Raw genomic sequence first — 22,619 nt, forward strand, 5'->3', positions numbered from 1 at the left:
CAGCTTCTGTCCAGATGTTCAGGTTCGGTCAGCTTCTGTCCAGATGTTCAGGTTCGGTCAGCTTCTGTCCAGATGTTCGGGTTCGGTCAGCTTCTGTCCAGATGTTCGGGTTCGGTCAGCTTCTGTCCAGATGTTCGGGTTCGGTCAGCTTCTGTCCAGATGTTCAGGTTCGGTCAGCTTCTGTCCAGATGTTCAGGTTCGGTCAGCTTCCGTCCAGATGTTCAGGTTCGGTCAGCTTCTGTCCAGATGTTCAGGTTCGGTCAGCTTCTGTCCAGATGTTCAGGTTCGGTCAGCTTCTGTCCAGATGTTCAGGCTCGGTCAGCTTCCTTCCAGATGTTCGGGTTCGGTCAGCTTCTGTCCAGATGTTCAGGTTCGGTCAGCTTCCTTCCAGATGTTCGGGTTCGGTCAGCTTCTGTCCTGATGTTCGGGTTCGGTCAGCTTCCTTCCAGATGTTCAGGTTCGGTCAGCTTCTGTCCAGATGTTCAGGTTCTGTCAGCTTCTGTCCAGATGTTCAGGTTCGGTCAGCTTCTGTCCAGATGTTCAGGCTCGGTCAGCTTCCTTCCAGATGTTCGGGTTCGGTCAGCTTCTGTCCTGATGTTCGGGTTCGGTCAGCTTCTGTCCAGATGTTCGGGTTCGGTCAGCTTCCGTCCAGATGTTCGGGTTCGGTCAGCTTCCGTCCAGATGTTCAGGTTCGGTCAGCTTCCGTCCAGATGTTCAGGTTCGGTCAGCTTCCGTCCAGATGTTCAGGTTCGGTCAGCTTCCGTCCAGATGTTCAGGTTCGGTCAGCTTCTGTCCTGAGGTTCAGGCTCGGTCAGCTTCTGTCCAGATGTTCAGGTTCGGTCAGCCTCTGTCCAGATGTTCAGGCTCGGTCAGCTTCTGTCCAGATGTTCAGGCTCGGTCAGCTTCTGTCCAGATGTTCAGGCTCGGTCAGCTTCCGTCCAGATGTTCAGGTTCGGTCAGCTTCTGTCCTGAGGTTCAGGTTCGGTCAGCTTCCGTCCAGATGTTCAGGTTCGGTCAGCTTCTGTCCTGAGGTTCAGGTTCGGTCAGCTTCTGTCCAGATGTTCAGGTTCGGTCAGCTTCTGTCCAGATGTTCAGGTTCGGTCAGCTTCTGTCCAGATGTTCAGGTTCGGTCAGCTTCTGTCCAGATGTTCAGGCTCGGTCAGCTGAAGGTGAACCAGCTGCAGCACATTTATCCTGATTGGTCTCTTCCAGGGAAAAGGACCTGACTGCAAAATGCATCATCAAGATGGACGGAACCAAGACCTCCATCACCAACCTGAAGGTACCTCCTCTCCCCTCAGAGCAGTTCTGTCTCTGCTACCTGCTGCTTCAACCTGGAACAGGTCCAGGTGTGTTCCAGGTGTGTTCCAGGTGTGGTTCCTCAGGTGTGTTTTGTGCTTTCAGGTCGCAGACGGCGTCGCAGGAGATTCGATGAGGGACCGAACCAAAACCTTCACGTACGACTTCTCCTACGACTCGTCGGACTGTAAGAGCGCCGCCTTCATCTCTCAGGAAAAGGTGAGCAGCCGGCTGTCAGCTGCGTTTTTATTTCATCGTGTTTGGGACAGGTGTGTTCCTCAGGTGTGTTCCAGGTGTGTGTGTGTGGTTCCTCAGGTGTGGTTCCTCAGGTGTGTTCCAGGTGTGTTCCAGGTGTGTTCCACTGCTTCATCACTGCAGGGATCAGACACCTCGGCTTGTTTCTGAAGCTGTTCAACATGAGGAGAGAAGCTGTGATGAGGCTGAAAAACCAGAATGAACCATCAGAGACGTGAGTCAAACCTCAGGATCACCAACATCAGCTGACTGCTGAGCTCTGTGATCACAGAGGGACCGGTATCAGCTGTGTGGAAGATCATGAAGAAGAAAGAATGCTCTGGTAGGCCGAGGAAGAATCCTCAAAGGCCCGTCCAACGGATCAGAACCATCTCCAGGAGGCAGGTGTCTCTGTCAGAGACGACTGTCCACAGAAGACTTCCTGAACAGAAGCACAGAGGCTGCACTGCTACATGCTAACCGGTAGTTAGCCACTGCTACATGCTAACCGGTAGTTAGCCACTGCTACATGCTAACCGGTAGTTAGCCACTGCTACATGCTAACCGGTAGTTAGCCACTGCTACATGCTAACCGGTAGTTAGCCACTGCTACATGCTAACCGGTAGTTAGCCACTGCTACATGCTAACTGTTAGTTAGCCACAGAAACAGGATGGACACGTCACAGTTTGCCAAAAAGTCCTTAAAGGAGCTGCAGAGTTCTGGAAAAAGGTGTTCTGGACAGACCGGACCCAGAGGAACCTGCATCAGAGTGATGGCAGGAAGAAGAAGAGACCAACAGGAACCAAGATCCACAGCATAGCAGCTGCTCTGCTGGGGGGGTGTCCACCTTGGATGACCAATGGTCTCCCTGCAGATCTTACGGCTCAGTATGACCCGGAACATATTTGGAGCCCTGACTCAGAGCTGCTGGGCTTCTTCTCTTATGGGGGTCAGGTGGAAGCATCCAGGTGTAGGTGGTTACTGCGTCTTTATCACCCAATAAGAGGGGCCCTCACACCTGGGACACACGGGGCTGTTCAGCTGTGTCCTGGCCTCTGATGTCACATGACACCTCTGTGACATCACAGCTGTGGGTGATTGGATTGAGAATCCGAACCTTCATCTTCTTCTTCTTCTTCAGGTTTTCAGAGATTTGGGCTCCGACGTCCTGAAGGCGGCGTTTGAAGGCTACAACGCCTGCGTCTTCGCCTACGGTCAGACCGGCTCGGGGAAGTCGTACACCATGATGGGAACTCCGGTAAGACCGAGGCCCTCAGCCACAAAGGCTGAGGATAAACAGTGTGACAGGATGGTTGATCTGTAAGTGATGTCATCTCTGAGCGTTCGGCTGAAGGCTTCTGACCTCTGACCTCAGTTTAAAGCTGCTAAACGCTGACCAGGAGTCTCTAACTGTTGGTGGGAGTTTAACGATACGCAGTCAGAGCTTCATAGACTGAATAAAAACATGGAAGGAAGGCAGATGTTGGCACATTTAGCTGCACGGGGGGCTCCACATTTAAGTTGAGCCTCTTTACTGAGCAGGTTACAGACTTCATCTCAGCCTCCTCAGAGGAAACACGACGGCCTTCTGTCTCTGCTGTTATTATCAGTGCTGGAAAGCCTTGAAAATGCTTAAAGTTCAAGGACTTTAACAGAGATCCCCTCAGAGATCCCCTCAGAGATTCCCTCAGAGATCCCTCCAGAGATCTCCTCAAAGATCCCTCAGAGATCCCCTCAGAGATCCCTCCAGAGATCTCCTCAAAGATCCCTCAGAGATCCCCTCAGAGATCCCTCCAGAGATCTCCTCAAAGATCCCCTCAGACATTCCCTCAGAGATCCCCTCAGAGATCCCCTCAGAGATCTGGCTTAGTTACGTCCCAAATATAGCTTCAGAGGCTGCGGTGCGTCTCAGTGAGGTATTGATCACTGCTGTTCAATCAATACGGCCAGTATTAGTTATTTAGGGATCTGAAGAGCGGCAGTTTGGTTCAAGTGATGAAGTCAGGAGGCGTCTGATTGGCTGATTAAATTCAGACTATCGACACTGATCAATGGTGTGAGTGAAGGACAGTAATGAGGAGGAGATGATGGAAGAGCAAAGGGAAGAAGAGATAAAGATTGATGCTGAGCTTCCTCCCCTGGGTGTTAAACGGTGTGACGTCTGTTTCAGGGAGACGCCGGTCTGATCCCGAGGTTCTGCGAAGGTTTGTTCAGTCGCATCCACGAGGCGACGCGGTGGGACGAAGCCTCGTTCCGAACAGAAGTCAGGTGAGTTTCCAGGTGTCTCCTGCATCTTCAGCTCATCGTTTCTGGATGAAGGAGTTTCACCTTTTTCTGGTCGTTCCCGTCTTTGTTTCCTTGGTTTCATATAAATAAAGTTTTACAGGTTATTATTTTGAAGTAAATACATTCAGAAATGGCTAAATACATAATAAATATGATGATAAATTAATTTCAGCTTGTGTTAACGTTGCTTTTTGTTTACTCTTGTCAGTCGAAACTCCGCCCCCTCATTTGCATAATGAAGCAGGAAAAGAAAACATGCGCATAAATTATCTTATGGAGCTAAAATACAGAAGTAAATACACCTATAAATATGATAAATAACTAAACTTATGGTCAAATGAAATTAATATAAGAGGAACAAATAAACAAAGAAGGAAATTAAATAGAAAACTGAGTGTAAATAAATATCAACGTTAAGACAAACTGAGGATCAAAGGCTGAAGCTTCGGTTCAGATGATGAAGTCAGATCCTGTTTTATTGGATCGTTTGTCTTCAGCTATCTCGAGATCTACAACGAGAGGGTGAGAGACCTTCTGAGGAGGAAGTCCACGCAGACGTACAACCTGAGAGTCAGGGAGCACCCCAAAGATGGGCCCTACGTCGAAGGTAAGGCCACCAGGGCGGGGGGGCTACTTCCTGTCTGAGGTCACTTCAGCTGAACCTTTCTGATCAAACTCTGGCTCAGATCTGTCCAAACACCTGGTGCAGAACTACAGCGACGTGGAGGAGCTGATGGAGGCGGGGAACATCAACCGCACCACCGCCAGCACCGGCATGAACGACGTCAGCAGCCGCTCTCACGCCATCTTCACCATCAACTTCACGCAGGTTCTCCACACTTTAGATTGTTCCTCTAACAGCAGAATTTCCTCTCCTCGGACGTTAAGATTCGATGCTTTGACTTTAAGGTGAAGTGATGAAAATGAGCTGTGGGAATCTCTCCCTTCAGGCCAAATTTGATGCAAAGATGCCGAGTGAAACGGTCAGTAAGATCCATCTGGTCGACCTGGCGGGCAGCGAACGTGCCGACGCCACCGGGGCCACCGGCGTCCGGCTGAAGGAGGGAGGAAACATCAACAAGTCTCTGGTGACGCTGGGAAACGTCATCTCTGCTTTAGGTCAGAAACACAGGCCAGAAATGTTGACGCAGAATTAGAAAAGCTTCATGTTTGAAGCGGTGTTTTTGTTTCTTTTTATAAAGATTTTAGTTCAGATTTGCTTGAATCTGGATGGAAACGCAGCTGGTGTTTATTCAGGAGCTCGGCCTCAGCTTCAGGCCAAAGAGGAACCTTTGGAGGGTCGATGTTGGTGCATGTTTTAGTGTTTTGCTGCCGCTCTTAGATAAGTAGAACAATCCGAGCTGTTGGCTTCTCTTGGTTGTGTTGGTGCTGTTGTTGGTCCTTTTTCAAGAGATTACAAAGTCTTTAATTAAATTACTTTTAAGATTAAGACTTTTTATTGTCATGTAAATACACAGAATTTAAGCCATCCAGGTTTGCACCTGTTGATGATGGGAAATATTCTCTGAAAAATCTAGTTGTGGTTTTTTAAACAGATCAGGAGTTAGTCTTTTGGAAATGTGGGAGGCATAAGTGCAGCTGCTGTTTCAGCTGAGCTGAACTCACCTGGTTTAGAGAGGATGCTGCAGGAGGATTAAAGGGTTAAAGAGGGCGCGACACATCACTGTAAACTGTAAACTGAAGTCAGAGTAAATGTACAAGTTATAATGAACAGCTGTAATGTTCATGTGACAGAGATCATTAAACATTAAACCGGACAGGCGAGCAGCTGAGACACACCTCAGGGTGAGGTCATCCCTAACTATCAGCTTTATCAGAAAGGAAAGTTTCAGCCTGATCTTAAAGGTAGAGAGGGTGTCTGCTTCCTGAAGCCAAACTGGCAGCTGATTCCACAGAGAGGGGCCTGATAACTGAAGGCTCTGCCTCCCATTCTGCTTTTAGGGGCCTGATAACTGAAGGCTCTGCCTCCCATTCTGCTTTTAGGGGCCTGATAACTGAAGGCTCTGCCTCCCATTCTGCTTTTAGGGGCCTGATAACTGAAGGCTCTGCCTCCCATTCTGCTTTTAGGGGCCTGATAACTGAAGGCTCTGCCTCCCATTCTGCTTTTAGGGGCCTGATAACTGAAGGCTCTGCCTCCCATTCTGCTTTTAGGGGCCTGATAACTGAAGGCTCTGCCTCCCATTCTGCTTTTAGGGGCCAGATAACTGAAGGCTCTGCCTCCCATTCTGCTTTTCGGGGCCTGATAACTGAAGGCTCTGCCTCCCATTCTGCTTTTAGGGGCCTGATAACTGAAGGCTCTGCCTGCCATCCTGCTTTTAGGGGCCTGATAACTGAAGGCTCTGCCTCCCATTCTGCTTTTAGGGGCCTGATAACTGAAGGCTCTGCCTCCCATTCTGCTTTTAGGGGCCTGATAACTGAAGGCTGTGCCTCCCATTCTGCTTTTAGGGGCCTGATAACTGAAGGCTCTGCCTCCCATTCTGCTTTTAGGGGCCTGATAACTGAAGGCTCTGCCTCCCATTCTGCTTTTAGGGGCCTGATAACTGAAGGCTCTGCCTCCCATTCTGCTTTTAGGGGCCTGATAACTGAAGGCTCTGCCTCCCGTTCTGCTTTTAGGGGCCTGATAACTGAAGGCTCTGCCTCCCATTCTGCTTTTAGGGGCCTGATAACTGAAGGCTCTGCCTCCCATTCTGCTTTTAGAAACTCTCCAACTGGGTAGAGTGGAGGGTTTCTGATGGGTCAGCAGACGGTTTTGTTTTTGTCTTCAGATTCCAGATAAAAATGCTCAGGAACTGCAGGTGGTCACACTTCACAGTTTGAACTGAGGGTGGAGCAGCAGGTGGTCAGAGATCCAGTTTTAAGAGATTTTGGCTTCAGTTCTGGAAACTTTCATGAGTTAATCCCACAGGTCGTGTTGGACTCAGTTTTAACTGCTGACTGTGTGCTTGTTCCCGTCCAGCCGACATGACGCAGGACAGCGTGAACACCAACCTGAAGAAGAAGTCGGTGTTCGTGCCGTACAGAGACTCTGTGCTAACCTGGCTGCTGAAGGACAGCCTGGGCGGAAACTCCAAGACCATCATGATCGCCAGTGAGCACAGAAACCATCGCACGTTTTCACAGATTCAGTTCATTTTGATCTCTTCATCATCACCTCTGATGTTGCAGCCATCTCCCCCGCTGATGTGAACTACGGCGAGACGCTCAGCACGCTGCGATACGCCAACCGAGCCAAGAACATCATCAACAAACCCACCATCAACGAGGACTCCAACGTCCGGCTGATCAGAGAGCTGCGGGCTGAAATCGCTCGGCTGAAAGCTCTGCTGGTTCAGGGCAACCAGGTGAGGTGCAGCAGAGAGGAAGGTAGAAACCTTCAGAGGTCTCCATCAGTGGGTTGGGCTGCTGTTGCTGTTGCTTAGCAACAACTCAGCTGATGATGTCACACACAGCGTCAGCAGGTAACTCAGGTGAACTCTCAGCAGACAACATGGACAGAAACTCACAGCCAGCAGCTCAACATCTGGGCTGCAGAGACGCTCCAGGATTCCACCATCTGTTGTTAACCAGCTCTGTGATCCTCCTCCTTTACTGTTAGCGCTCTGTCTGCAGTCTCTGTCTGCCCGGATAGTCTTAAAGCTGAGCAGAGAGCTGTTAGAGTTGTTCCTGCAGCCAGGTCCAGGATTCCACCATCTGTTGCTAACCAGCTCTGTGATCCTCCTCCTTTACTGTTAGCGCTCTGTCTGCAGTCTCTGTCTGCCCGGATAGTCTTAAAGCTGAGCAGAGAGCTGTTAGAGCTGTTCCTGCAGCCAGGTCCAGGATTCCACCATCTGTTGTTAACCAGCTCTGTGATCCTCCTCCTTTCCTGTTAGCGCTCTGTCTGCAGTCTCTGTCTGCCCGGATAGTCTTAAAGCTGAGCAGAGAGCTGTTAGAGTTGTTCCTGCAGCCAGGTCCAGGATTCCACCATCTGTTGCTAACCAGCTCTGTGATCCTCCTCCTTTACTGTTAGCGCTCTGTCTGCAGTCTCTGTCTGCCCGGATAGTCTTAAAGCTGAGCAGAGAGCTGTTAGAGCTGTTCCTGCAGCCAGGTCCAGGATTCCACCATCTGTTGCTAACCAGCTCTGTGATCCTCCTCCTTTACTGTTAGCGCTCTGTCTGCAGTCTCTGTCTGCCCGGATAGTCTTAAAGCTGAGCAGAGAGCTGTTAGAGTTGTTCCTGCAGCCAGGTCCAGGATTCCACCATCTGTTGTTAACCAGCTCTGTGATCCTCCTCCTTTACTGTTAGCGCTCTGTCTGCAGTCTCTGTCTGCCCGGATAGTCTTAAAGCTGAGCAGAGAGCTGTTAGAGTTGTTCCTGCAGCAAGGTCCAGGATTCCACCATCTGTTGTTAACCAGCTCTGTGATCCTCCTCCTTTACTGTTAGCGCTCTGTCTGCAGTCTCTGTCTGCCCGGATAGTCTTAAAGCTGAGCAGAGAGCTGTTAGAGTTGTTCCTGCAGCCAGGTCCAGGATTCCACCATCTGTTGTTAACCAGCTCTGTGATCCTCCTCCTTTACTGTTAGCGCTCTGTCTGCAGTCTCTGTCTGCCCGGATAGTCTTAAAGCTGAGCAGAGAGCTGTTAGAGCTGTTCCTGCAGCCAGGTCCAGGATTCCACCATCTGTTGTTAACCAGCTCTGTGATCCTCCTCCTTTACTGTTAGCGCTCTGTCTGCAGTCTCTGTCTGCCCGGATAGTCTTAAAGCTGAGCAGAGAGCTGTTAGAGTTGTTCCTGCAGCCAGGTCCAGGATTCCACCATCTGTTGTTAACCAGCTCTGTGATCCTCCTCCTTTACTGTTAGCGCTCTGTCTGCAGTCTCTGTCTGCCCGGATAGTCTTAAAGCTGAGCAGAGAGCTGTTAGAGTTGTTCCTGCAGCCAGGTCCAGGATTCCACCATCTGTTGTTAACCAGCTCTGTGATCCTCCTCCTTTACTGTTAGCGCTCTGTCTGCAGTCTCTGTCTGCCCGGATAGTCTTAAAGCTGAGCAGAGAGCTGTTAGGCCTCTCATTTATACTTGTGCCGCTGACCTTCCTGTCTCTTTGTGTCAGATCGCTCTGCTGGACTCGCCCACCGCCCTCAGTATGGAGGAGAAGCTGCACCAGAACGAAGCCAGAGTGAGTTCCAGGCTTCATGGACGGTTAGAAGACGTTTAAAGACATTTAAAGGTGTTCTAATGGCTTGTGTTTGCAGGTTCTGGAGCTGACTAAAGAGTGGACCAACAAGTGGAACGAGACTCAGAACATCCTGAAGGTGAGTTTCCACAAACGTTTAGGAGACACGTGGGCTGGATTGGGATCATTGAGATGTTTGCATGTCGCAGGAGGAGACTCTCGCTCTGAGGAAAGAGGGCATCGGCGTCGTGTTGGACTCGGAGCTGCCGCACCTCATCGGCATCGACGACGACCTGCTCAGCACCGGCATCATCCTGTACCACCTGAAGGTCAGAGGTCACCTGGTGGAGCACATGTAGTGAAATCCGAGCCCAATAAACGGCTGAATTCTTGTAAAGACAGTTTGATGACGAGGGTTTGAGCATCGTTTTGTTTCCTCAGGAGGGACGGACCTACGTGGGCCGAGAGGACGCCTCCACGGAGCAGGACATCAGTGAGTCCTTCAGCTCTCAGTTCGCTTCACACGAAGCTGCTGTTTAAGCACAGTGAAAGGAGGAATGTTTGGGTCACGTTGGTAAAAAGGACGTCATAATTCACACACAGATTTACACAGTCCAACAGGACGATTCTCCACGGGGGAAGTTTACAGAAGGGTAACCTTCGGTTGTTTTTCTTAAAGCTGGAATCTTTAGATCTGTTTCTGTTGATGATAAATAAATCCACACGGCTCTGATGTGTGAGAAAGGTTGAGCTGACATTGGCTGCACAGTTTCTGATGGAAACATTTCCTCCTGCAGTTCTGCACGGGTTGGACCTGGAGAGTGAACACTGTATGTTTGAGAACCAGAACGGGACGGTGACCCTGGTGCCGCTCGGTGCTGCTCAGTGTTCGGTTAACGGAGTTCAGGCGACGGAGCCGTCGCAGCTCAACCAAGGTGAGGAACAAATGTCCGTTTGACCAACTTTCCTTTGTTTTAGTGAAACTGCTGGTTCTGACCCGGGCCCTCCTCCCAGGAGGCATCCTAACCTCAGCTGAACCACCTCAGATGACTCCTTTCTATGTGGAGGAGCAGCGACTCTACTCTGAGCTCCTCCCCCCGGATGTTGGAGCCCTCCCTCTGGATGTTGGAGCCCTCCCTCTGGATGTTGGAGCTCCTCCCTCTGTATGTTGGAGCTCCTCCCTCTGTATGTTGGAGCCCCTCCCTCTGTATGTTGGAGCTCCTCCCTCTGTATGTTGGAGCTCCTCCCTCTGGATGTTGGAGCTCCTCCCTCTGGATGTTGGAGCTCCTCCCTCTGGATGTTGGAGCTCCTCCCTCTGTATGTTGGAGCTCCTCCCTCTGGATGTTGGAGCTCCTCCCTCTGTATGTTGGAGCTCCTCCCTCTGGATGTTGGAGCTCCTCCCTCTGGATGTTGGAGCTCCTCCCTCTGGATGTTGGAGCTCCTCCCTCTGGATGTTGGAGCTCCTCCCTCTGGATGTTGGAGCCCCTCCCCCCGGATGTTGGAGCTCCTCCCCCCGGATGGTAGAGCTCCTCCCCCCGGATGTTGGAGCCCCTCCCTCTGGATGGTGGAGCTCCTCCCCCTATCTCTAAGGCTGAGCCCCGCCCCCCTCTGAAGGAAACTCATTTCAGCCTCTTGTATCCAGGACCTCCTTCTTTGGGTCAGAACCCAGATCTGTGAGCTCAGGTGAGGGTTGGAACAAAGATGGAGCAGGAACCTGAAAGCTTCTCCTTCCGGCTCCTCTTCACCAAACGGACCGGAGCAGCGCCCTCATTACTGCTGACGAAGCCCCGATCCGTCTGTCCATCTCTGAGTCACCATCACTGAGAACCAGGTCCAGATGCTCATGTTTGTTGGTTTGTTGGCAGGTGCCGTCATTCTGCTCGGGAGGACCAACATGTTTCGGTTCAACCATCCGAAGGAAGCAGCCAAGCTGAGGGAGAAACGAAAGGTGAGACCTGGACCCCCTGAAGGTGGAGGGTCTGAACCTGCTGATTTAACCACCTCTTATCTCCTCAGAGCGGCCTGCTCTCCACATTCAGCCTGTCCATGACGGACCTGTCCATGTCCTGTGAGAACCTCTCCACCGTGATGCTCTACAACCCGGGGTGAGTGAGCCAATCAGAAATGCCATCAGCTGCATGCGGCGATCGGCTCAGACCTCTCGTGCATCTTCCCTCTGCATCCAACCTCAGCAGGTTGAGTTCTCCCCTGTTTCATCAGCCTGATAAACCCAGGCGCTCATTTCTTTAAGCCGTGAACTGGTAAATGAATAAAAACGTGCCCCGATCGTCCTAAACTTCATTTAAAGCCTGATCCTCTGAGCAGGGCAAAGCTTGATCTGATTCTCTTTATCATAACAGTTTCCTCTCTTAGCTCCCTGAAACATTATGGATCCGCTCCAGATGAGTGTCACTGAGTGTTTGAGGACTTTCTTTCTTGGTATATGTGCTGAACAGAACGATCAAACCGTTTTCTGTCCTCTCTCCACGATGTGAGTAAATGAATTAACTGTGTCCACCCTGTTGTTGACAGTCTCTTCACTGAGAAGGGCCCCGTCTTCCTCAGGTAGACTCAGCCACCCACTTCCTGTCTAACTGTCCCGTGTTGACCCAGAGTAGCTTGTTGACCCGTCTCGTGTCTCCACCTCAACCCTCACTGTGTGTTTTTGGTTTTTATTTGGCTCATCAGCTTGACGTGTCCCTGCCTGGCATTTCATTGCATTTAAAGCTTGTTTTTTTACCTTCATTCGCTGCTTTCACCGACTGCATCTGTTGTGGTGTCACATGTCCTCTCTGCTTTCTGGCTGATGAGAAAAGAAGCTGATGGAGGCGTTTGTGTTGCCAGGTTGGAGTTTGAGAGGCAGCAGCGAGAAGAGCTGGAGAAACTGGAGATGAAAAGGTAACCAAACTGGATGATTCGGTCTATAAATCCAGAGATTTTGTTTTGTTCAGAAAGCTTTAAAGAGGCTGAACTTTCATTCTTTGATCCAAAGAAACTTTGGAGAGATGAAGATAATTCTGACTTCAGTTCAGTCAGAAACTCTAAATCTGTTTAATGGATAATCTTCAAGTAGAACAGGTCCAGAGGTCCACATCTGTATTTGTAGGTGCTTCCACTTCAGGACACAATGTTTGAATTTTATGTTAAAGTCATGTTGAAGAGAAGATCAATAGTCTTAGAGAGCCTTCATGCTGAGGTCGTGGGGTCAACAGTTTGGTTTAATCTGATACAAGGAGCCACAAACAGGTGGCCAGGTCAAAGAAGGTGGTGTTTATCACAAAGAAAAGAGTCCCAGGATGGAGCCTTGGGGCACCCCTCAAGCCAGAAGAGCTCAGGATGTGAGATTGTGCCGAGATCAGCTGTTAGTTCTGGACCTTTGAATAGTTTTAGACCTGACTTGGAATGTTTCCAACAACTGGAAGATCTTCATTTATGTGGCGCTCAGAGTTTTTCTGACGGATATCTGAGACGTTGAGTTTCATTCATGATGTTATCCCTCCAGCCAGAAGGATGTGAGAGTTTAACACTGAGCTGCACTGAGTTGTACTGAGATCAGCTGTTAGTTCTGGACCTTTGAATAGTTTTAGACCTGATATGGAATGTTTCCAACAACTGGAAGATCTTCATTTATGTGGCGCTCAGAGTTTTTCTGACTGAGACGTCGAGTTTCATTCATGATTTTATCCCCCAGAGCTGAAACAGACGGCATGTTCGCTTTGTTTCTGCAGGAGGCTGATCAAAGAGATGGAGGAGAAGCAGCAGAGCGAGAAGGCGGAGCTGGAGCGCCTCCAACAGGAGGTGGAGAGTCAGCGCAAGGAGTCTGAGGAGGTGCAGCAGCGTATCCTCCGTCAGGAGGAGAGCCTCCACCACCGCAGTCAGGACATCGAGAGCCGCCTGCGAGACTTCCTGGCTGAGAAGGAGCGCTTTGAGGAGGAGCGGCGCTCCGAGATCCAGGGGGTGGAGCTCCAGCAGAGAGGGCGTGGAAAACAGCAGCGGGAGGGTGAAGCAGAGGAGGAGGACGAGGAGAAGCGGCAGCAGCAGGAGGCTGCAGAGCAGACGGAGATCTACCGCGAGCTGGAGAGGCTGAAGAGGGAGCGCGAGGAGCAGCGAGTTCGGCTGGAGATGGAGCGGCGGCGGCTGGAGGAGCAGGAGCGGGAGCAGCTGAGTCTGGTGGGGAGGCTGGAGGAGCAGCTGAGGGAGAAGCACGAGGCGGCCACGGCCCTGCTGACCCGCGAGGACGCCCGGCGCCTGGAGGACGAGCGGCGAGCGCTGGCCGAGATCAGAGAAACGCTCCTTCGAGCCAAAGAGGCGGCGGAGCGGACGGACAGGGAAGACGCCAGCAAGGAGTCGCGCTCCGCCCAGAGCCGGTACACAGACTTCAAAGCAGCTCAGGTGAAGGAGCTGGGCCAGCTGGAGGAGGGGCTCCAACAGCAGAGCGAGCGCCTGGAGAAGGAGGTCGCCGCCGAGCGCAACACGCTGCTGCTCCTCAGCCACAGCCTGAAGGAGCGCCAGCTGAAGGGAGCGCAGGACGCCACCGCCGTCTGCCAGGAGGAGCAGCTGGTCAAACAGGCGGAGCACCGGCTGCAGTTTAAGGAGCGGCAGCTCGCCAACCTGGCCGACAGCATCCTCCCAGCGCTGGCCGAGGAGAAGCAGAGAGCCGCGGAGACGCTGGAGCGTAGCGGCGGCAGCAACGGGAACTGCGGCGGCCCGCTGGGGCTGGACAACACGCTGTACCAGGTGGAGAAGGAGCTGGAGGACAAGGAGGAGAAGCTGAACCTCCACTGGAGCAGCGCCCAGCAGCTGCAGCAGCTGCAGGAGACCTACGAGTTCACGGCTAACGTGGCGCGGCAGGAAGAGAAGGTGAGGAGGAAGGAGAAGGAGATCCTGGAGTCCAAGGAGAAGCAGCAGCGGGAGGCGATGGAGCAGGCCGTGGCTCGGCTGGAGCGGAGGCATTCGGCCCTGAGGCGCAGCACCTCCCTGGAGCCGGACTCCGAGGAGCAGAGGCTCAAGAGCTCGGTGGGCAGGGCCACGAGGACAGGAGCCGAACTGGACCAGCAGAGGTCAGAACCTGCAGTGTGAAGATGGTTCAGAGCTGAGAGTGAAGATGGTTCAGAGCTCTGAGAGTGAAGATGGTTCAGAGCTGAGAGTGAAGATGGTTCAGAGCTGAGAGTGAAGATGGTTCAGAGCTGAGTGTGAAGATGGTTCAGAGCTGAGAGTGAAGATGGTTCAGAGCCGAGAGTGAAGATGGTTCAGAGCTGAGAGTGAGATGGTTCAGAGCTGAGAGTGAAGATGGTTCAGAGCTGAGAGTGAAGATGGTTCAGAGCTGAGAGTGAAGATGGTTCAGAGCTGAGAGTGAAGATGGTTCAGAGCTCTGAGAGTGAAGATGGTTCAGAGCTGAGAGTGAAGATGGTTCAGAGCTCTGAGTGTGAAGATGGTTCAGAGCTGAGAGTGAAGATGGTTCAGAGCTCTGAGAGTGAAGATGGTTCAGAGCTCTGAGAGTGAAGATGGTTCAGAGCTCTGAGAGTGAAGATGGTTCAGAGCTGAGAGTGAAGATGGTTCAGAGCTCTGAGTGTGAAGATGGTTCAGAGCTCTGAGTGTGAAGATGGTTCAGAGCTGAGAGTGAAAATGGTTCAGAGCCGAGAGTGAAGATGGTTCAGAGCTCTGAGAGTGAAGATGGTTCAGAGCTGAGTGTGAAGATGGTTCAGAGCCGAGAGCGAAGATGGTTCAGAGCTGAGAGTGAAGATGGTTCAGAGCTGAGTGTGAAGATGGTTCAGAGCTGAGAGTGAAGATGGTTCAGAGCTCTGAGAGTGAAGATGGTTCAGAGCTGAGAGTGAAGATGGTTCAGAGCTCTGAGTGTGAAGATGGTTCAGAGCTCTGAGTGTGAAGATGGTTCAGAGCTGAGAGTGAAGATGGTTCAGAGCTGAGAGTGAAGATGGTTCAGAGCTGAGAGTGAAGATGGTTCAGAGCTGAGAGTGAAGATGGTTCAGAGCCGAGAGTGAAGATGGTTCAGAGCTGAGAGTGAAGATGGTTCAGAGCTGAGAGTGAAGATGGTTCAGAGCTGAGAGTGAAGATGGTTCAGAGCTGAGAGTGAAGATGGTTCAGAGCTGAGAGTGAAGATGGTTCAGAGCTCTGAGAGTGAAGATGGTTCAGAGCTGAGAGTGAAGATGGTTCAGAGCTCTGAGTGTGAAGATGGTTCAGAGCTGAGTGTGAAGATGGTTCAGAGCTGAGAGTGAAGATGGTTCAGAGCTCTGAGAGTGAAGATGGTTCAGAGCTCTGAGAGTGAAGATGGTTCAGAGCTGAGAGTGAAGATGGTTCAGAGCTCTGAGTGTGAAGATGGTTCAGAGCTCTGAGTGTGAAGATGGTTCAGAGCTGAGAGTGAAAATGGTTCAGAGCCGAGAGTGAAGATGGTTCAGAGCTCTGAGAGTGAAGATGGTTCAGAGCTGAGTGTGAAGATGGTTCAGAGCCGAGAGCGAAGATGGTTCAGAGCTGAGAGTGAAGATGGTTCAGAGCTGAGTGTGAAGATGGTTCAGAGCTGAGAGTGAAGATGGTTCAGAGCTCTGAGAGTGAAGATGGTTCAGAGCTGAGAGTGAAGATGGTTCAGAGCTCTGAGTGTGAAGATGGTTCAGAGCTCTGAGTGTGAAGATGGTTCAGAGCTGAGAGTGAAGATGGTTCAGAGCTGAGTGTGAAGATGGTTCAGAGCTGAGAGTGAAGATGGTTCAGAGCTGAGAGTGAAGATGGTTCAGAGCTGAGTGTGAAGATGGTTCAGAGCTGAGAGTGAAGATGGTTCAGAGCTGAGAGAGTGAAGATGGTTCAGAGCTGAGTGTGAAGATGGTTCAGAGCTGAGAGTGAAGATGGTTCAGAGCTCTGAGAGTGAAGATGGTTCAGAGCTGAGAGAGTGAAGATGGTTCAGAGCTCTGAGAGTGAAGATGGTTCAGAGCTCTGAGAGTGAAGATGGTTCAGAGCTGAGAGAGTGAAGATGGTTCAGAGCTCTGAGAGTGAAGATGGTTCAGAGCTCTGAGAGTGAAGATGGTTCAGAGCTCTGAGAGTGAAGATGGTTCAGAGCTCTGAGAGTGAAGATGGTTCAGAGCTGAGAGTGAAGATGGTTCAGAGCTGAGTGTGAAGATGGTTCAGAGCTGAGAGTGAAGATGGTTCAGAGCTGAGTGTGAAGATGGTTCAGAGCTCTGAGAGTGAAGATGGTTCAGAGCTGAGTGTGAAGATGGTTCAGAGCTGAGAGTGAAGATGGTTCAGAGCTGAGTGTGAAGATGGTTCAGAGCTCTGAGTGTGAAGATGGTTCAGAGCCGAGAGTGAAGATGGTTCAGAGCTGAGAGTGAAGATGGTTCAGAGCTGAGAGTGAAGATGGTTCAGAGCCGAGTGTGAAGATGGTTCAGAGCTGAGAGTGAAGATGGTTCAGAGCTGAGAGTGAAGATGGTTCAGAGCTCTGAGAGTGAAGATGGTTCAGAGCCGAGTGTGAAGATGGTTCAGAGCCGAGAGTGAAGATGGTTCAGAGCCGAGAGTGAAGATGGTTCAGAGCTGAGAGTGAAGATGGTTCAGAGCCGAGTGTGAAGATGGTTCAGAGCCGAGAGTGAAGATGGTTCAGAGCTGAGAGTGAAGATGGTTCAGAGCTGAGAGTGAAGATGGTTCAGAGCTGAGAGTGAAGATGGTTCAGAGCCGAGTGTGAAGATGGTTCAGAGCTCTGAGAGTGAAGATGGTTCAGAGCCGAGTGTGAAGATGGTTCAGAGCTCTGAGAGTGAAGATGGTTCAGAGCCGAGTGTGAAGATGGTTCAGAGCCGAGAGTGAAGATGGTTCAGAGCTGAGTGTGAAGATGGTTCAGAGCTGAGAGTGAAGATGGTTCAGAGCTGAGAGTGAAGATGGTTCAGAGCTCTGAGTCGCTTTGTTGATTTATTTCTTTATTTCTCTGCAGGGTCGAGCGTGAGATCCAGAAGCTGCGACAGCGGATCAGCGAGGGCGACGAAAACAGCCGGACCCACTCGATCGGTACCGAGGAAAAGATGGCTCACAGCAGCTCCCCCGTCAGCCACATCCAGAGCCTGAACACTCTGATTCCTCTGTCAGACGACAGGTACGCCACACCTGGTTCTACAGGCTGGTTCCAGGCTGGTTCTACAGGCTGGTTCTACAGGCTGGTTCTACAGGCTGGTTCCAGGCAGGTTCCAGGCTGGTTCCACAGGCTGGTTCTACAGGCTGATTTCAGGCTGGTTCCAGGCTGGTTCCAGGCTGGTTCCACAGGCTGGTTCTACAGGCTGATTTCAGGCTGGTTCCAGGCTGGTTCTACATGCTGGTTCCAGGCTGGTTCCAGGCTAGTTCCAGGCTAGTTCCAGGCTGGTTCTACATGCTGGTTCCAGGCTGGTTCCAGGCTAGTTCCAGGCTAGTTCCAGGCTGGTTCCAGGCTGGTTCCAGGCTGGTTCCAGGCTGGTTCTACATGCTGGTTCCAGGCTGGTTCTACAGGCTGGTTCTACAGGCTGGTTCTACAGGCTGATTTCAGGCTGGTTCCAGGCAGGTTCCAGGCTGGTTCCACAGGCTGGTTCTACAGGCTGATTTCAGGCTGGTTCCAGGCTGGTTCTACATGCTGGTTCCAGGCTGGTTCCAGGCTAGTTCCAGGCTGGTTCTACATGCTGGTTCCAGGCTGGTTCCAGGCTAGTTCCAGGCTAGTTCCAGGCTGGTTCCAGGCTGGTTCCAGGCTGGTTCCAGGCTGGTTCTACATGCTGGTTCTACATGCTGGTTCCAGGCTGGTTCCAGGCTGGTTACTCTTATTTCTTTGTCATCAGGATAAATACGTACATCGAAGAGGAAGTCCAGCGGCGGCTGCGTAAGATGAACCTTCTGAACGGCGGCGACAGCAGCATGGATCTGTCTCTGTCCTGTGAATCGCTCAGAGTAAGACTCTCTTTATTACTTTAACTAAGCTTTTTATCAGAGTTTAGAAGTGAAACATAAAACCGTAAATATAATGCTCTGTAGGTCTCTCTAGTAAATGAGACCCTGTGTGAATAAAGGTTAATAAAAGGAAGGACGGTCCGGTGTTTCCTAAAGGAGATCCTTAAGGAAGCGTCGGAGCTCCTTTCTCTCAGGAAGGACGGTCCGGTGTTTCCTAAAGGAGATCCTTAAGGAAGCGTCGGAGCTCCTTTCTCTCATGAAGGACGGTCCGGTGTTTCCTAAAGGAGATCCTTAAGGAAGCGTCGGAGCTCCTTTCTCTCCTGAAGGACGGTCCGGTGTTTCCTAAAGGAGATCCTTAAGGAAGCGTCGGAGCTCCTTTCTCTCAGGAAGGACGGTCCGGTGTTTCCTAAAGGAGATCCTTAAGGAAGCGTCGGAGCTCCTTTCTCTCAGGAAGGACGGTCCGGTGTTTCCTAAAGGAGATCCTTAAGGAAGCGTCGGAGCTCCTTTCTCTCAGGAAGGACGGTCCGGTGTTTCCTAAAGGAGATCCTTAAGGAAGCGTCGGAGCTCCTTTCTCTCAGGAAGGACGGTCCGGTGTTTCCTAAAGGAGATCCTTAAGGAAGCGTCGGAGCTCCTTTCTCTCATGAAGGACGGTCCGGTGTTTCCTAAAGGAGATCCTTAAGGAAGCGTCGGAGCTCCTTTCTCTCAGGAAGGACGGTCCGGTGTTTCCTAAAGGAGATCCTTAAGGAAGCGTCGGAGCTCCTTTCTCTCATGAAGGACGGTCCGGTGTTTCCTAAAGGAGATCCTTAAGGAAGCGTCGGAGCTCCTTTCTCTCCTGAAGGACGGTCCGGTGTTTCCTAAAGGAGATCCTTAAGGAAGCGTCGGAGCTCCTTTCTCTCAGGAAGGACGGTCCGGTGTTTCCTAAAGGAGATCCTTAAGGAAGCGTCGGAGCTCTTTTCTCTCCTGAAGGACGGTCCGGTGTTTCCTAAAGGAGATCCTTAAGGAAGCGTCGGAGCTCCTTTCTCTCATGAAGGACGGTCCGGTGTTTCCTAAAGGAGATCCTTAAGGAAGCGTCGGAGCTCCTTTCTCTCAGGAAGGACGGTCCGGTGTTTCCTAAAGGAGATCCTTAAGGAAGCGTCGGAGCTCCTTTCTCTCAGGAAGGACGGTCCGGTGTTTCCTAAAGGAGATCCTTAAGGAAGCGTCGGAGCTCCTTTCTCTCCTAAAGGACGGTCCGGTGTTTCCTAAAGGAGATCCTTAAGGAAGCGTCGGAGCTCCTTTCTCTCAGGAAGGACGGTCCGGTGTTTCCTAAAGGAGATCCTTAAGGAAGCGTCGGAGCTCCTTTCTCTCAGGAAGGACGGTCCGGTGTTTCCTAAAGGAGATCCTTAAGGAAGCGTCGGAGCTCCTTTCTCTCCTAAAGGACGGTCCGGTGTTTCCTAAAGGAGATCCTTAAGGAAGCGTCGGAGCTCCTTTCTCTCAGGAAGGACGGTCCGGTGTTTCCTAAAGGAGATCCTTAAGGAAGCGTCGGAGCTCCTTTCTCTCATGAAGGACGGTCCGGTGTTTCCTAAAGGAGATCCTTAAGGAAGCGTCGGAGCTCCTTTCTCTCCTGAAGGACGGTCCGGTGTTTCCTAAAGGAGATCCTTAAGGAAGCATCGGAGCTCCTTTCTCTCCTGAAGGACGGTCCGGTGTTTCCTAAAGGAGATCCTTAAGGAAGCGTCGGAGCTCCTTTCTCTCCTAAAGGACGGTCCGGTGTTTCCTAAAGGAGATCCTTAAGGAAGCGTCGGAGCTCTTTTCTCTCCTGAAGGACGGTCCGGTGTTTCCTAAAGGAGATCCTTAAGGAAGCGTCGGAGCTCCTTTCTCTCAGGAAGGACGGTCCGGTGTTTCCTAAAGGAGATCCTTAAGGAAGCGTCGGAGCTCCTTTCTCTCAGGAAGGACGGTCCGGTGTTTCCTAAAGGAGATCCTTAAGGAAGCGTCGGAGCTCCTTTCTCTCAGGAAGGACGGTCCGGTGTTTCCTAAAGGAGATCCTTAAGGAAGCATAGCAGCTCCTTTCTCTCAGGAAGGACGGTCCGGTGTTTCCTAAAGGAGATCCTTAAGGAAGCGTCGGAGCTCCTTTCTCTCATGAAGGACGGTCCGGTGTTTCCTAAAGGAGATCCTTAAGGAAGCGTCGGAGCTCCTTTCTCTCAGGAAGGACGGTCCGGTGTTTCCTAAAGGAGATCCTTAAGGAAGCGTCGGAGCTCCTTTCTCTCAGGAAGGACGGTCCGGTGTTTCCTAAAGGAGATCCTTAAGGAAGCGTCGGAGCTCCTTTCTCTCAGGAAGGACGGTCCGGTGTTTCCTAAAGGAGATCCTTAAGGAAGCGTCGGAGCTCCTTTCTCTCAGGAAGGACGGTCCGGTGTTTCCTAAAGGAGATCCTTAAGGAAGCGTCGGAGCTCCTTTCTCTCATGAAGGACGGTCCGGTGTTTCCTAAAGGAGATCCTTAAGGAAGCGTCGGAGCTCCTTTCTCTCAGGAAGGACGGTCCGGTGTTTCCTAAAGGAGATCCTTAAGGAAGCGTCGGAGCTCCTTTCTCTCATGAAGGACGGTCCGGTGTTTCCTAAAGGAGATCCTTAAGGAAGCGTCGGAGCTCCTTTCTCTCATGAAGGACGGTCCGGTGTTTCCTAAAGGAGATCCTTAAGGAAGCGTCGGAGCTCCTTTCTCTCATGAAGGACGGTCCGGTGTTTCCTAAAGGAGATCCTTAAGGAAGCGTCGGAGCTCCTTTCTCTCATGAAGGACGGTCCGGTGTTTCCTAAAGGAGATCCTTAAGGAAGCGTCGGAGCTCCTTTCTCTCAGGAAGGACGGTCCGGTGTTTCCTAAAGGAGATCCTTAAGGAAGCGTCGGAGCTCCTTTCTCTCCTAAAGGACGGTCCGGTGTTTCCTAAAGGAGATCCTTAAGGAAGCGTCGGAGCTCCTTTCTCTCAGGAAGGACGGTCCGGTGTTTCCTAAAGGAGATCCTTAAGGAAGCGTCGGAGCTCCTTTCTCTCAGGAAGGACGGTCAGGTGTTTCCTAAAGGAGATCCTTAAGGAAGCGTCGGAGCTCCTTTCTCTCATGAAGGACGGTCCGGTGTTTCCTAAAGGAGATCCTTAAGGAAGCGTCGGAGCTCCTTTCTCTCAGGAAGGACGGTCCGGTGTTTCCTAAAGGAGATCCTTAAGGAAGCGTCGGAGCTCCTTTCTCTCCTAAAGGACGGTCCGGTGTTTCCTAAAGGAGATCCTTAAGGAAGCGTCGGAGCTCCTTTCTCTCCTGAAGGACGGTCCGGTGTTTCCTAAAGGAGATCCTTAAGGAAGCGTCGGAGCTCCTTTCTCTCATGAAGGACGGTCCGGTGTTTCCTAAAGGAGATCCTTAAGGAAGCGTCGGAGCTCCTTTCTCTCCTGAAGGACGGTCCGGTGTTTCCTAAAGGAGATCCTTAAGGAAGCGTCGGAGCTCCTTTCTCTCCTAAAGGACGGTCCGGTGTTTCCTAAAGGAGATCCTTAAGGAAGCGTCGGAGCTCCTTTCTCTCAGGAAGGACGGTCCGGTGTTTCCTAAAGGAGATCCTTAAGGAAGCGTCGGAGCTCCTTTCTCTCCTGAAGGACGGTCCGGTGTTTCCTAAAGGAGATCCTTAAGGAAGCGTCGGAGCTCCTTTCTCTCATGAAGGACGGTCCGGTGTTTCCTAAAGGAGATCCTTAAGGAAGCGTCGGAGCTCCTTTCTCTCCTAAAGGACGGTCCGGTGTTTCCTAAAGGAGATCCTTAAGGAAGCGTCGGAGCTCCTTTCTCTCAGGAAGGACGGTCCGGCGTTTCCTAAAGGAGATCCTTAAGGAAGCGTCGGAGCTCCTTTCTCTCAGGAAGGATGGTCCGGTGTTTCCTAAAGGAGATCCTTAAGGAAGCGTCGGAGCTCCTTTCTCTCAGGAAGGACGGTCCGGTGTTTCCTAAAGGAGATCCTTAAGGAAGCGTCGGAGCTCCTTTCTCCCTGAATAAGCTGTGAGCAGTTAGGATGAACCACTGGAAAACATTCTGTAATAGTTTTGGTCCACTTTAAAATAAATTCTGGTTCTTCCTGCAGTTTGTACATGAAGCTTCTTGCAGTCGGTTGATTTGTATCCTTTAAAGTCGGATTCATATGAAAGCATTAAGCTGCAGCAGCTGTGAACTGTGAGTGTTTCTGTGTGGAACTGATATTCAGCTCTTTAACCCTGCAGGAGGAGGAGGAGGTTAGCGACTGTAGCTCTGTTAGGTTAACAGAGGAGGTAAGACCAGGACCCTCCAGCCCTTCTTTTGTTTAATCTGCATGTCTCCTCCGGTGAAGCTGGGGTTCTTTGGGCTCTACCTGGGTTTTATTTGTCCTGGTTCTGTTCAATCTTGGGATGCACCAATCCAACTTTTTTGATACCGATTCCGATATCTGGGTTTTGAATATCGGTCAATACCCGATCCGATACCATTATTGAATTTACAAACTGTTCACCTCACTATGTGCAAGGCTTCAGGTTTAAATATTAGCTTCAGGTTTAAATATTAGCTTCAGGTTTGAATATTAGCTTCAGGTTTAAATATTAGCTTCAGGTTTAAATATTAGCTTCAGGTTTAAATATTAGCTTCAGGTTTAAATATTAGCTTCAGGTTTAAATATTAGCTTCAGGTTTAAATATTAGCTTCAGGTTTAAATATTAGCTTCAGGTTTAAATATTAGCTTCAGGTTTAAATATTAGCTTCAGGTTTAAATATTAGCTTCAGGTTTAAATATTAGC

General features: G+C 51.0%; 1 protein-coding gene across 7 annotated transcripts in view; it reads left to right on the plus strand.

The window, feature by feature from the left end:
- kif16ba (kinesin family member 16Ba) overlaps positions 1 to 22,619 on the plus strand; it is a 33,457-nt gene that overhangs the window by 3,138 nt on the left and 7,700 nt on the right. For 2 of the 7 annotated variants that reach the window (XM_072384022.1, XM_072384026.1), the window contains exons 2-23: positions 1,213 to 1,282; positions 1,405 to 1,518; positions 2,677 to 2,793; positions 3,706 to 3,803; positions 4,319 to 4,428; positions 4,508 to 4,650; positions 4,772 to 4,940; positions 6,799 to 6,930; positions 7,008 to 7,183; positions 8,917 to 8,982; positions 9,059 to 9,118; positions 9,189 to 9,308; positions 9,421 to 9,472; positions 9,777 to 9,914; positions 10,845 to 10,927; positions 10,996 to 11,084; positions 11,512 to 11,544; positions 11,824 to 11,877; positions 12,708 to 14,039; positions 16,901 to 17,059; positions 17,766 to 17,874; positions 22,071 to 22,118. In XM_072384022.1, coding sequence (XP_072240123.1) covers positions 1,213 to 1,282; positions 1,405 to 1,518; positions 2,677 to 2,793; positions 3,706 to 3,803; positions 4,319 to 4,428; positions 4,508 to 4,650; positions 4,772 to 4,940; positions 6,799 to 6,930; positions 7,008 to 7,183; positions 8,917 to 8,982; positions 9,059 to 9,118; positions 9,189 to 9,308; positions 9,421 to 9,472; positions 9,777 to 9,914; positions 10,845 to 10,927; positions 10,996 to 11,084; positions 11,512 to 11,544; positions 11,824 to 11,877; positions 12,708 to 14,039; positions 16,901 to 17,059; positions 17,766 to 17,874; positions 22,071 to 22,118 — 3,472 coding nt within the window. The remainder of the gene's footprint in view (positions 1 to 1,212; positions 1,283 to 1,404; positions 1,519 to 2,676; positions 2,794 to 3,705; positions 3,804 to 4,318; positions 4,429 to 4,507; positions 4,651 to 4,771; positions 4,941 to 6,798; positions 6,931 to 7,007; positions 7,184 to 8,916; positions 8,983 to 9,058; positions 9,119 to 9,188; positions 9,309 to 9,420; positions 9,473 to 9,776; positions 9,915 to 10,844; positions 10,928 to 10,995; positions 11,085 to 11,511; positions 11,545 to 11,823; positions 11,878 to 12,707; positions 14,040 to 16,900; positions 17,060 to 17,765; positions 17,875 to 22,070; positions 22,119 to 22,619) is intronic. The other 5 variants (XM_072384025.1, XM_072384027.1, XM_072384023.1 and 2 more) reach the window with 4 other exon arrangements.

The sequence above is a fragment of the Leuresthes tenuis genome, unplaced genomic scaffold (genome assembly GCF_036924035.1).
Source record: "Leuresthes tenuis unplaced genomic scaffold, fLeuTen1.0.hap1 SCAF_4, whole genome shotgun sequence".
NCBI lineage: Eukaryota > Metazoa > Chordata > Actinopteri > Atheriniformes > Atherinopsidae > Leuresthes > Leuresthes tenuis.